At 40.5% G+C, this 14929-nt stretch overlaps 1 protein-coding gene across 1 annotated transcript in view; it reads left to right on the top strand.

Moving 5' to 3' along the window:
- atm (ATM serine/threonine kinase) overlaps positions 1-14929 on the top strand; it is a 184878-nt gene that overhangs the window by 134913 nt on the left and 35036 nt on the right. The window contains exons 54-55 of the mRNA XM_084308894.1: positions 886-968; positions 10725-10865. Coding sequence (XP_084165020.1) covers positions 886-968; positions 10725-10865 — 224 coding nt within the window. The remainder of the gene's footprint in view (positions 1-885; positions 969-10724; positions 10866-14929) is intronic.

Raw genomic sequence — 14929 nt, 5'->3', positions numbered from 1 at the left:
TAAATGAGGGTAACCTCAGTGTCTTATGAGTTGAAATAAAGGTTTGGAATTAAATTAAAAACGTTCTGGAGTGTGTGCAGATTGAGACCAACCAGCGCTACAATACAGCACTCGCCTCCGCTGCTCACCAGACCATTTTCAATTAGATTAGATTAAAATGTATTGTCTATCATACAGCACAAGTACAGTACAACAGGAATAAGTTTGCCATCCAAACAGAGTGCAAATGTAACAGTAAAGTTACAGCAATAGTAATATACCGTAATTCCTCTAATAGTAACCGGGTCTCAAATACAAGCCGGGTCTCTATTAATGGCCCGGTGCGCTCTTGAGCTAAGCAATTATAAGCCGGCCTCCTAATACAAGCCGGGTTACTAATATACTGAGCTGCATACTGAGCTAGTTACTTGATTTCACTTTGAAAACGTTGAAATGACCAGTGACCACCTGTAATTGCACTGTTTACTATTTCATACAGTACTTTGTTTCAATAAATGAACCCAGTACATTTTACTGGGTTCAAACTGACACAAAATGTTGATTTATTCATTATGATCCGTTTGAAAATTTGAAATATAGGCCTCCCTCTTATACAGGCCTCCTCCTAATACAAGCCTGGTACCCGCTACAGTTGAAACAAATACAAGCCGGGGTTACTATTAGAGGAATTACGGTAATAAGAAAACCTTTTTTAGCTACTGTATTCAGAACCATCTCGGTTTGATCAGGTGTGCAGTGTAACACCTGTAAAGCCTTTCTGTGCAGTTGTTTGGGCAACTGTCATGTGTGGATGTACACGTTGACTAGAGCTGTCGAGTCATGGCTAGAGCTGTCGAGTCATGGCTAGAGCTGTCGAGTCATGGTATCTCTTTTGTTCCACTGTAGGAGCTATCTCGATTCCTGCCGGTCAGCCCATCATGAAAATCAAAGACCTGAACGATGTCGTCATCCCTACGATGGAGATCAAGGTAAAGAATGGTGGGGGTAGTATTCCATCATATGTGTTGAATGGGAGACTAGTGTTTGATAAAGTGTGGCCGCCTCAGACCCACTCCTATCCGAGCTCCGGGAGGGTCATAAAAAAAAAGCTGCCTATTCTTGGTCCTCGCGCCACAATGGTGGAACGAACTTCCCACCACAGCTAGGACAGCTGAAACCTGACTAAACTTAAAACACACTTCTTCAATCAATATCTGAAATGAAAAAAAAACTCTTATACTATCATTAGGGGTGGAACGGTTCGCAAAATCTACGGTTCGGTTCGTATCACGGTTTTTGGTGTCACGGTTTTCGGTTCGGTATACGTTGTTTTTTATTTAAAAGAAATTTAACACTCCAAAAATACCATACATCAGCATAAGATATATAGCCTAAAAATAATCAAATGTTCAGTTATTCTCAAGGACATAGTCATGCAAAAACTGAAAGAATGAGGCAGTTTGACATCAGGCACATTATTTTGACAGTGACGGTTAGAGCTAGGAGAGAGAGGGGAGGCATTGCTGATTTAAACATGCTTCTAATTTATTTGGTAAAAAAAAAAGGTTTACTTAAAGTTTTAATATTTTTTGGCACACAAAGACAGAACTAACTGAAAAATATAGGCAACATTTGTCTTAAGTTTTAAGTATTAACTTGGTGCAAACAAAATAATTAAACCTTTCTATTTTTGTGGCCACATTATAGACAAAGGCCATCAACATAAAGTATGCATATGCTCAACCAGCACTAGACGTTCTTATCAAAAAGGAAAAGTCTGGTTTTAAATAAATAAAATAAATAAATCATGTGTACTAAATATATATAAACTTTTTAATTGCATGAAACATTATGAAGTATTCTCTTATGCCGCTTTTCACTGCATGGTACCTAATCGACTCGCTTTTGCTTTTTGAGAGTCATGGTAGCCGTATTTGAAGTGACGTCACACGAGGAAGTAAAAGTCAACGGTAACACGGCGTTGGAACCTGGAGAAGCCCTGATTATATAATATAAACAAACAGCCAATAAATGTGAAGTTATCTTTTGTTATGGGAAATGTTGGTTTTGTCCTTTAACATTTCCCATAACACTTTGAACCTCTGTTGTCAAGCCTCGTCAATATACCCCCCTCCCCACGAATGGAACTGGTGTCGTGGAGTCACTTTGCTGTGAACGTTTCCACGGTTAACAAGCGGCTAACGCTAGTTAGCTTAGCTTGCGGCTAACGTAACGTTAGTTTAGCTCGCGGCTAACGCATCCCAATAACCGAACGATACACACATGCCCCGAACCGCGGAGGTCGTACCGAATGGTGTACGGTTCGAATGCGTACCGTTCCACCCCTAACTATCATGCACTCTTCCTACTATACTAATGTGTCTTTACTACTATGCACTCAACACTGCAACACCCAAGTTTCAACACTGTTTGATGAACATTGTTACTCAGCTGTAAAGTCCAATGCACACGGCGGATGATTTTTGCCAGGCGACAGACAGAATTTGATTCCATTGTTATGAATGAGAGAAGCCACACAGCAGGCGATTTTCGAGCGACAATCGCACAGCAACTTCTGTCGCCTGGCTAAATATCGCCTCAATCCTATTTTTATTTGGCAGACAGGCGACACAGCAAGGACAATGAGGAAATAACATGACTTCTACTGGTGTATCATTTGTAATATACATTTATTTATCAATACATTCATTGATCAATAACCTACGTATTATTACCATGCTACTTATGTTAATTATTAATTAACAGGACAAATTTAAATAAATAACGTTAGTTGGAGAGGGGATGTCTCCCCCCCTGATGTCCCGGTAACATTACATCCTCGCCGGTTTGGCTTTAGTATTTTTCTGATTTACCAGAAATGCGGACTCTCTATTTCCACCTCTCTCACAAACAGTTTTCACGAATATACTCGTTATTGGCAGTCAATGAGTTATTAATGCTCCTGTCATAGTAGTGATCATAGTAGGCTATCGTAGATCTCTGAGGACATCTTCAGGCCAATCGGTGGTAGTGAACGTATAGCTTACTATTACCTGAACGGTGGTGTGGGGTGCTAAGCAATTGTCGTTGAGCGGCATCGCCAGGCGACGTCGCTCGCTTGCCGTGTAAATGGAAGATTGCTCCACTTCTACAAGGTCCATTTGCATGTTCTTGGTATCTAGGGACATCTATGGATCTCATGGAATGTATTCCCACCCAGTGTCAGAAATATTGTGTCTGTTACTAGGCTTGAGTAAATTGTGATGAAACAAAGGAGAATATAAATAATTATTATTATATTATTATGACCAGACATGAAAAACTGCCACTGAGCTCGTTCAAAAAATCTAAGCAAATGAATAAAGGGAAGATCATTAAATAGAAGGTTTTGTAGATCAGTACTGAATTCTGCCACATGCAATTTTAAATATTATTATAGAATATAGAATACCAGGGCCCTCATTTATATTTCCACACGTAAGCACAGAATTTAGAATGTGTGCACGCACAAAAAAAAATGGATTTATCACACGTGCGTACACAGGTCCTACGCACACCTGTCATGATAAATATCACCGTGGTCCTACGCTGAGGCTCGTGCACACTTTCACGTATTTGCATACCAAAACCCCCCCGATTAACCATATACGGTAATGGGACACCCCCATGAAATGTGGAAAAATGGACTAAGCCGAGGGAAGCGTGTTATGTGACAGGCTGACAGACGTGTACACGTACGGTGATGTCGGATATGATATCTATTAACCATTGCTGCCTGGGCAGCGCAAACACTAATAAAGACCGTGCTGGAATATGACTGCCTTTTCCCGTTTTGTTTGATTAATACCCAGGGATTAAAGTTCTCCTCAATTTTATTCCAAATCGCGACGGATGTAGCCTATGTTCTATTATGACATGATCTGTGACGACAAATGTTCTAGAATGTTTGATTATGACATCATACTCTGACAGCATGCCTATGATCAATAAAAACGCGAACTTGAATCCCATCATCATATTTACATAGTCTGTCCACTATTTGTATTACTTTGTTATTCCCCCCCCCCCCCATCTATGTAAAGCGACCTTGCATGGGTCTCTTGAAAGGCGCTATGTAAAATGAAGCTATTATTATTATTATTATTGTTGTTATTATTATTATCATGACTGTATGCTGAGCTCAGTGAAGTTTCAACGGAGCGAGGTAATCTATTCTAACAAACAAATTGAAGTAGAAAGCATTCCGTTGTGGCCAATCTTATTTGGAAACATGACACAAAATAATAGTATGTCGCTTTTTATTTGAAACAATATTTAATGGCGTTTGGAGGTGGGTGTTCTGCTTCTGCCCCCCGTGCCAAACAAGCAAGCCAACCTCTTGTTCCCGCATGAGCCCGTTATAATTACACTACTGTCGCTATTTTACAATGAACTATAATGAATTACGGGTCATACAGAAGTTGAACACGCCAGTGTTGGAAGTAATGCACGGAAGCTTATTTCCGCGTTGAAACTAATGCATGAACTGAGGAGCGCATATGCCGTAGTAACGATATTCTACCACTGGGCGTCAGCTAAGCATGCTCAGAGCTGTGCGTAGACATAAGCACAAAGTCAAGCACAAGTTCAAATTGATAAATCCCACACTTTGCTTAGAAATGGTCGTACGCACGGGTTAAGCACATATCCGTGCGTACGTCACGTTGATAAATGAGGGCCCAGGCCTATAACTGACCTTATTATAGCCAACTTGCACATCTATGGATCGGGCCAAATCTCTTTCAAATGGCAGAGTTCAATTTGGATTTAGTATCTCCAGGCGTGCACTGAATAACCGTGAATGAAATCTACTGTATGTACAGTTCCATTCTAATAATGGATATGGCTCTGCCATTTTGAATCCGTTTGCAACGCGGATTGTTGCTAAATGTTCATAGAAGGTAGACACACTAACTGCGCTCCAATATATGCCAATAACGTTCAGTTTTGTGGTAGTGAATCCTGAAAAATGTAATCATACAAGTAATTTTCTTGCAGGAAGCTACTGTAGAATCGACTGGGTACTGTAGTTTTAAAAAATGTCAACGCTCATTGAGAGCTCTGGATGCCCTCTGCTCATATGACTACAACTGGCGACGTTTTGCTAATTGAAAATGGCAGATAGGGGAGCTCCAGTAGCTCACCACGTACCGCGAGTGCTATTTCAGCGCCGTGGACAACCGTGCTCGTCACGGATCTGGGGCTGAGCGAGTTCGAATCCCGGACTGCAGCCGTGCCTTTCCCAGAGTGTCTTCCCCCCCATCTGAACCCTTTCAGCCTGCTTCTGTCGGTCGAACTTGACCAAGTATAAATGCGATAAACGTATAAAAGAGCCAGGGAAATGGCCAAAGTTTAAAAAAAATAAAATAAAAATGGCGGATATTCTCTAAATTATAAACACATTACATAAACTAAAATCTCACTAACTTTTAACACTTTCACGGCCAACCACGTATATTTATACGTTATTGGCCGCCAACAGTTAACTTTCCCTTTTTTTCGATTTTATTATCCTATTCAATGTCAGGGACCTGTATGTTGCCATTAAAAGGCATACTGGGACTCCGAAGGTGCAGTACCGGCCATATCCTGCTAGTAGGCAGTATCGAGAGTGCAGTAAACCCTGTTCCAGACCGGGTGCTATGTTTAAACCGCTCCGGGCGCACTTTTCTAGTAATGGGAAACCTAGGGCTTCACTCGATCGCATTGAATTGTTTTCGGAACCCCCGACCCATATGTTGTGGTGGGTTATGTCGTGGACCAGATGGACATAGGATGGACCAGATGGCGATCAAATAATTGGAATATTCTTTTTGGAATACCACCGACCACAGGTAAGGACAATCTAACGTCAATTTCAGCTTGATCGTGCAAGGTTATCATACCCATCCCCCTGATCGGCGTGTGTTGTGGTAATAACAAATGACGTTATTGACAATCAAATAATCAGAAACGACCCCCCCCCCCCCCCCATTTCATGCATTCATGATGAAACATAATACCTATAGGGCGGCTGGGTGGCGCAGCGGACATTGCGCTTGTCACCAACGCATGAGACACCGGGTTCAAATCCTGGCAAATGACCATGGTATTGTATCCATAGCTATAATATAAAATATAGATTTAGCTCTACAAACAAGGTGACGCACAGTGAAACTATGTAATGGAAACCTGGCCCAGCTAGAGCTAGATGGGGAAATCGAATGGCCGCAAATGAGTTAACCTATTGGTAAACAAACGTATTGCTGAAAATATACACTGACTGCTGTTGTGACATAATTAGGGTCTTCACTCTTGGATACATTTGGAAAAGAAAACACTAATTAATGTCATACAGTCTGGAGAGATTGATTTATGACATGATGTCATTTGCGGTCCGCCGATGGACCGCTCAGGCTAAAGACGTTAATGACACCGGTGGTAGCCATTGAGTGAACTGCCGTCAGCATCCCGTTGCTTCTCCAGGATCTTTGTGTTCACGTATCTCAGGCAAACGCTGGGATACACTTTTTGTCATTAAAGGTTTGCGCACGGACACGTGGCGTCCAAAAAACATGTTCCTTTTTAGGTGCAGAAAAAAGGCATTTCCCTGCATGCCATTCCGATTGTGTGGCATTGTGTCTGCTGTCGAACATTACATATACTAGGGAAGCTGTGTTTTCCAATTTGGAGCGCCAGAAATCTTTTGAGGTGTGTGTCAAGAGAAAAAAAAGAAAAAAAGGCTATCAAAACACAATTGGTTCTCTGTAACTGTGAAACTACATTTTGATACCGGCAACAGGTTCCTACGACCCGGGGCCCCGGAGGAAGCTAAGTTTCTCCACACTTTAGCAGGTTTAGCCTCTTAACCTCTTCCACCCGTGCGGTCCATCGACGGACCGCAAATGACATCACGTCATAAATCAATCTCTTCAGACTGTTTGACAAAATTCAAGTATAGTATTCAAGTATAAACATAACCATGTCAGCAGTTATAATGTATATTATCATCAATACATTAGTTTACCAATAGGTTAAAGTGTTATTAGATAGATTTTCGTTTTGGTCTTGTTTAGTTCGTGAAAGTCAACCATTTTGGAAAATTTGAATGTTAGGAATTGTAGTTTTTTTTGTGGCCATTTTGACAACGAGAGCTTTCGATGAGCGTTGGAATTTTTCCGAATGACACTTCCCAAAAGCCTCTATGGGGTTTCAAGCACATTACTTCTGTATGAATTCTTTTTATATGTCTTATTATTCGGGATAATAAACCACAACACTTAATGTTATTGACATATATTGAAGCGCAGTTAGTTTTTCTCTTCCCTATTTTTTGCATGTAGCAACAATTAGATTTGAAATTAGTTTCAAAACGGTTGCACCCTGATAAAAATAAAAAAGCTACTGTACACAGTAGATTTCATTATCTGTTCTTATGCACGCCTGGTGATACTAAATCCAAATTGAACTCGTGCATTTGAAATATAATATTTGGCACAATCCATAAATGAACGAATTGGCTATAATAAGGTAATTTATAAGCCTGCTATTCTATAATAATATTTCAAATTGCATTGGTCCGGATGGGAGAATTCAGTACTGTATCTACAAAACCTTCTGTTTAATCATCTTCCCTTTATTAATTTCCTTCGATTTTTTTTGTACACATGATCTCAAGAAGGTATTGAACGAGATCAGTGGCAGTTTTTCATGTCTGGTCATTCTTAGCATGGTGTTATTCACTGTCAAAGACAGTTCATCACAATTTAAGCAAGCCTAGTAATAGACACAACATTTCTGACACTGGGAATACATGCACTGAGGTCCATAGATGTCCCTAGATACCGAGAATATGCAAATTGTCCTTGTAGAAGTGGAGAAATATTCCATTTACTTAGGTATGTATTTTAGGCGGACTTTCAGAAAAAGGGCTCCAGGCTTAAGAGGTTAACAGGCGGGCAGAAAAGTGGCAATTTTTTTACTTGAACTTGAGGACTGCATATTTATTTTGCAAAGCTTAGCTTTATACTTATAGCACATGCATCATGAGCCTGGTCTGTTTTGAAAGATAACATTCTGAAGTTACTAATGCAAAAAAGGAAAATCACTTTTAGTGCTAATGAAATTACCGGTAATAGAGTAACCGAAGTCTGAACTTGAGTTGAAATTGTGTACTCACATTTGTCTGTAGTGGTTGCAATATCCCAAAAAATATTGAAAAAAAGCTGGAAAGCATAATGCTTACTGTATTACAGGAAGTGTGTGTGTGTGCAGGGGAGGAAACTAACTTTTTGGTTTACCAGCCAACTGGCGAGTATATGATTTTTTTTACCAGCCAAACAGATTTTTTTACCAGCCATAAATAAATCGCTAATTGTGATAATTACTTCTTTGTATGTCTTCGTCTAAATTGATTTTCAATCATAGTAATAATCACACCGTGTCTCTACTCTTTAAAATATTTATTACCATAAAACATTAAGTGTCTCTACTCTTCACAATATTAGCATAAAACATATATTAATCACACCGTCTCTACTAAAAATATAAAAATATTAGGATATCACATATTAACATGAAAGAGGGAACTATTCTGGACTTGTTGGGCTGAACTGGGCAGTGAAAGATGCTGGACTGGGTTGGGCAGGGAAAGTTGGGCAGGTCTAGGTTGGGCTGGGCTGGGCAGTGAAAGAACCAAGCATTTCACTGTAATGTAATAGCTAAATAAAACAACTTGAACTTGACTTGTTACATTTGCACTCTGGTTGGATGCCAAACGTATTCTGGTTGTACTGTACTTGTGCTGTATGATGACAATACATTGGAATCGAATCATGTCAACGCTAGGGGTTCAGCAGGTGTATTCTGAATGACAAGTATGACAACATCACCGTTGTGAAGGGCATATGGGCGAGTGGTGATATGGGGGGAAACCCGGTAATAATTCGGTAATAATAAAATGTTACTCGGCTGCATTTAAGCAAAGCCGCTCAGTTAGTCATCCACTATGTTGAACGCGCGTTATGATAGCTTGTTACATGCTAGGTAGCTAGCCGGCTAATGCTGGTTGACTTGACTGAGCCTCACGCCCACTTGTCATTCTCATCCGACTCGAAGAAGACGCGTCGCGTGCTGTTGTTCACCCCCATGTCAGACCGCACTGATATCCGAAAGCGACGACTCTACATGCAATTATTTTCATCCACTGATGTGTTTTTGTCTAAGTTTGTCTACGTTGTCAAGCCGGTGACAGGAGTCTGTAGGGCTGCACGCAGTGGTGTGTCCACTTCCCCTAGATGGGCGGCATCTTCTAGAAAACGAGTGTTCATTGGAGGAGCTTGGAGCGCAACGATGATGTTCATTGGTTATGGATTATTATGAGACGCAAATGGGAGGAATCATAAGGGGGGAGTCAGAGTTCGGCTTGTGCCAGTGAGCGAATCAGCAGATTGCAGAATGATTTTTTTGTTTTGTTTACTAGTACTCGCCAGTGTGGCGAGTGCTCTTCATGAATCACTCGCCAAACATAAAGAATAGACCACTACACTTCCACGTTACATTGAAATCGGGGAGGAGATTGCGGGGGGGTCAAATGAATGAATGTGGATGAGAGCCTTGACATTAAGTGATTGCAGATACGGCTGTGGGGGTGCTAGAGACATGATCGAATAGACTTGTATGCGCCTGAGTCTCCTGAACACGGCGCGAGACATTCCTAATCGATCAGAACTAAATTGGCAGCGAAAAAGACCGGTTTTAAGCATCGATTTCCCCATGCACATGCGCAGATTGGCCACGGAGTGTGACGCAACGCACATCCACCTGGAATGTTCCATTAGAGGGGGTGTTGTGTTGTGAGAATGATAAGATAGAATTGAATATACAGTAAAAGGAATACAGTACAAATATACAGAAGTCTACAGTAAGTGTAATATTGCACAGTGTTGTGCATTTATAATCAGTAGCTTAGGCTACATAGTAGGCTAATAACAGCCTATTATAGTCTAGCAGGTGCTGGTATAGACTAGTAATGTTGATTTTCAGTCATCTATGACATTTTTTGCCTAGATATACCGTATATCTAGGCAAAAAATTTCATTATGTCATATATGTCATATATTATACGTCTATACCAGCACCTGCTAGACTATAATAGGCTGTTATTAGCCTACTATGTAGCCTAAGCTACTGATTATAAATGCACAACACTGTGCAATATTACACTTACTGTAGACTTCTGTATATTTGTACTGTATTCCTTTTACTGTATATTTAATTCTATCTTATCATTCTCACAACACAACACCCCCTCTAATGCCCCTCTAATGGAACATTCCAGGTGGATGTGCGTTGCGTCACACTCCGTGGCCAATCTGCGCATGTGCATGGGGAAATCGATGCTTAAAAAAACGGTATTTTTCGCTGCCAATTTAGTTCTGATCGATTACGAATGTCTCGCGCCGTGTTCAGGAGACTCAGGCGCATACAAGTCTATTCGATCATGTCTCTAGCACCCCCACAGCCGTATCTGCAATCACTTAATGTCAAGGCTCTCATCCACATTCATTCATTTGACCCCCCCCCCCGCAATCTCCTCCCCGATTTCAGAATCCCGGAAGTGTTGCGGTGGTCTATACTCGCATTTGGCGAGTAAAATGGCCTAATTTCGTCCCCTGTGTGTGTGTGTGTGTGTCTGTGTCTGTGAACGCGTGCTTGTGTGTAAACAGGTGGATCCTTCGGGTTGCTATGACAATCTGGTGACCATCAAGTCTTTTAAGCCCCACTACCACCTGGCAGGAGGAGTCAACCTGCCCAAGATCATCGACTGTGTCGGCTCTGACGGCAAGAGCAGGAGACAGCTGGTTAAGGTGATACTGTGTGTGTGTGTGTGTGTGTGTGTGTGTGTGTGTGTGTGTGTGTGTGTGTGTGTGTGTGTGTGTGTGTGTGTGTGTGTGTGTGTGTGTGTGTGTGTGTGTGTGTGTGTGTGTGTGTGTGTGTGTGTGTGTGTGTGTGTGTGTGTGTGTGTGTGTGTGTGTGTGTGTGTGTGTGTGTGTGTGTGTGTGGAGATAAGTGTGTGTTTGGTAAGGCGTTCCACAGCTGTGTCTATGTCCAGGCTCTATTCAGACCACCTCTCTTTGAAGGTGGTTTGCTTGCGTAACGAGGACCTGGTGAAGTTCACTTCTGTGACCTCAGTTCTTTTGGTGTGTTGGTTGGTGCTAATGATTAATCCTGTCTTTTTGTAGTGTGTGTGCATGTGTGCGCAGGCTAATAATTCACAGTTAGATTATTGGGAGTCACAGTGATATAACATTCTTTCTATTTTCCCCGGTGCATTTGCATTAAGTTATAGTGTTTATTTTATATTTTTGTTTCTTCGGTTTTAGCTAAAAGGACGACACTCTGCCCACAACTCAACCTATTGTACAGTATAGTACAGTGTTTCCTTTTGGAATGGGATGAGGTTACCTTTAGAGGAAAATATTTAAGGGATACCGTGTTGAATTTCAGTAAATTTTTCTTTACCAAATACTGTGACATTGTCTACGGCAGGGGCGGGGCTAGGGGGTGGCTACTTGGGCTCAAGCCCCGAATGTTTTCTGAAAAGCCCCGAATCTATTTTCAGATTTTTTTTTTTTTTTTTTTTTTTACAATTAATCATTGTTACATGAAAATATGTTTGCACCAGATTTAGCAGAAGCTAATTTCCATCTGTAATCTATCCAGCTGCTAACTGTATTTGAGTGAGTTAAGTCTTGGTGTTATGGTAGACTCAGACTTAAGCTTTAAATCACAATCAACAAGTTGACAAAAACATAATTCTTCCACCTTAGAAACATAGCTAAAGTACGGCCATTTATAAATCAAAAGGACGCTAAAAACCAGATCCATGCCTTTATCTCAAGCCGACTCGACTACTGTAATGCACTCCTTACCGGCCTCCCGAAAAAATACGATGATAACTATTTTATTGCAATGCACTATTGCATTATTTTATTCTATTTTACTAACTATTTTATTGCACTGCACTATTTTACTTTGTATCAGTGATAATCAAACCGTAAACAAAGACGCATATTAACACTTTAATCGCCGGAAACGCCGAAACTCGTCATTGCCCGCCATGCTCATTCTGCCGAAGACGCCGTAACACGTCTTTGATATCAATATTTCAAAAATCTGTGATCAAAATCATATTTCTCCTCCGGGGACCTGAGATATACTGCTGAGCTCCACTCAACTCTCTAACGGTTCAAGAGTGCCATCTGGTGGCCGATCGGCAGATCGCCCAACAGGAAGTCATGTGGATGAAGTGGTGCTCACCCATATTTCGTCCGGGCACTCGCTATCATTAGCAGGACTCCATCTTGACACAGTGAACACCGATCGGTGCAAATAACTCGAGAAACAACATGATTTGGACGTATATACTATTATACAACCTGGAGATGGATCGGGTATTTCGACATCCCATAATAGGAATATCTCTGCTCCACGCTCATCGCCCAACGCGAGGAAGATACGGTAAGATCCAGCGTTATTTTCCAACGTGTTCTTTACTAACTGCTCTGATGATCATATCACCCACACTAGATGAATGATATAACGTTGCCCACGGAATTATAAACGACCCCCCGCCCATCCGGTCAACATCAGATGATACGTAGTAACTTCTAGAACCACGTCCAGTTGAATTTTTTATCTCGCGCCGATTGCTATCAAACTGTATTTCATCATCAATATAATGCATTTGGAGCTAAAAATCACGTTCTGGAGAAAGCTGCAGAAAACGATAAAAACATACTTATACTTTAGACCGTATTTTAGTATGAATATGTGAATGAAAAAGTATAACGTTGCTACAATATAATGTCAATTTAGCAATAAAATTTTAAAAGTTATAGCCCTGCAAAGAAGGGGAACTTCTCCATAGACAAATAGAGATGGCGAGGGATGGTAAATTATGAATTTAACCATGGCGATCAAAGTGTTAACACTTTCAGCGCCAGATGGCGCTGTTTACTGTTACTGTTGAAAGGCCAGCGCCTTTTAACATGGGGATACGTGGCTGTGTTTGCAGGCCTAAAGCTATATTATATATTATAGCTATGGATCTAATAATATAGTCGATTGTCATTGAGTTTCTTCCGGTCAAGATGCAAAAAACAGATCATTTTTCCATCCATACATTTCCGTTTTATACCGTCGTGAATATGAGTGTAGTTTCAGGGTGGTCTGGTGTCATTTCCAAAATGGCAGACACAAAGCCACATCGTTTCAAATGGAGTGCAATAGCGGCCTCAAGGTGTTAGGCGGCGGTATTGGAATTTTGAGATCTCAGACCCATCCCCAGTGATAACACAGGCTGCCGGCATGTCTTTATGAATGGAAATATCGAATAAAAGAAACAACGATGAGATCCTGGCGCTCAACGTTCGGCGAGTTAACCCTAGATCTTAGATCCTAATATGAAAAACGATGTGATTTAATGTTCTATGTCTTACCTTGACTTTGTCTATTTTACTGCTATCTATATGCTTTATGTCTGCACTTTTTTTTTTTTATATATTTTTTTTATTATTGCAGAACAAAAAGTTATTAAAAGTCAGTACTCAACACACAATGCATAATGAAACTTTCAGTAAAGGTGGTTATAATATATGCAAGTACAGAAACAGGATAAAACAAAAATAGTCTATAATAACATTTTAGCCGTATACAGTGTATATCCAACGAAATTACAATTATATAAATGTTAGTATATAATATACCCCTAATACCTATTTTCTAAAACCCTACACACATATGCTCCAGCTCAAACCCCCCCCTCCCAGACCCCCTCTTGGATCGTACCTCCATTATCCCTCACTCCTAACCAGACACCACCATTATAAGCTAGCTTTTATTCTCTCCACCACTTCTAACCACATTGACATTTTGGATTCATTGATCCCAAGAATTCTTGCTGTAGATATTTCTTGATATATCACATCAAGATATGTAAGAAACCACACTTTTCGGCACATTTTTTCCGGTTGAAACCAACGTGATGCGATCAGTTTTTTAGCTACTGTGATACCCGATAAAACCAATCTTTTTAGTTGTGGATTCACTGCAAACTCAAAAACATCATTCAATAGTAATACCGCGGGGTGTACAGGTATATTCCAAAATACGAGTGTTGATAATTGTTGGGACACATCTTTCCAGAATGCCTTAACTGGTGGGCAGTCCCAATACATGTGCATAAATGTTCCTTCGTTCCCATTTGTACATTGGGAGCATTTGGAGTCTTGTATAAGCCCCATTTTGCACAGCCTTATAGGAGTCAAGTATGTCCTGTGAATATAGTTCAGATTGATTTGTTGATGATCCGGGTTCCTTGATGTAAGTCGGACATTTTCCCAGGCTCCTTGCCAATCAAAGTCATATTCCAGGTCTGGTATATCCCTCCTCCAGACAGTGTCTATTTGAAGGGTTTCATACGAGGACGTTAGTAATTGATAATAAAAACTTGATACAAAACCTCCCAATGTATCTCTTTCATAGAAAAATTTGTGGTATCTGTGGTGTTCAATTGGTACGAGTAATGGAACACCGTGAGATCTCATACAAAGTCGTAACTGTATGTAAAAAAGCCATGTGGACTCGGTGAGGTTAAACTTTATGCATATTTCGACATAACTACAGAGGCCCTTGTTATTAAAAATATCCCCTAATGAGTGTATGCCTTTCTCTTCCCATATAGGGAATTATGTCTGCACTTGCATTGCTCTTGATCTGCCAATGTTGTGCTCATTTTATGCCTGTCTTTTTGTACTGCTGTGAAGCACTTTGAGCTGCAATTCTTGTATGAAAGGTGCTATACAAACACAGTGTATTATTATTATTATTATTATTATTATTATTATTATTATTATTATTATTATTGTTA

The sequence above is a fragment of the Notolepis coatsorum genome, assembly GCF_963971535.1.
Source record: "Notolepis coatsorum genome assembly, chromosome: 1".
NCBI classification, from domain to species: Eukaryota; Metazoa; Chordata; class Actinopteri; order Aulopiformes; family Paralepididae; genus Notolepis; species Notolepis coatsorum.
The sequence above is the reverse complement of the archived record's forward strand: the minus strand, read 5'-3'. Positions and strand labels throughout refer to the sequence as shown.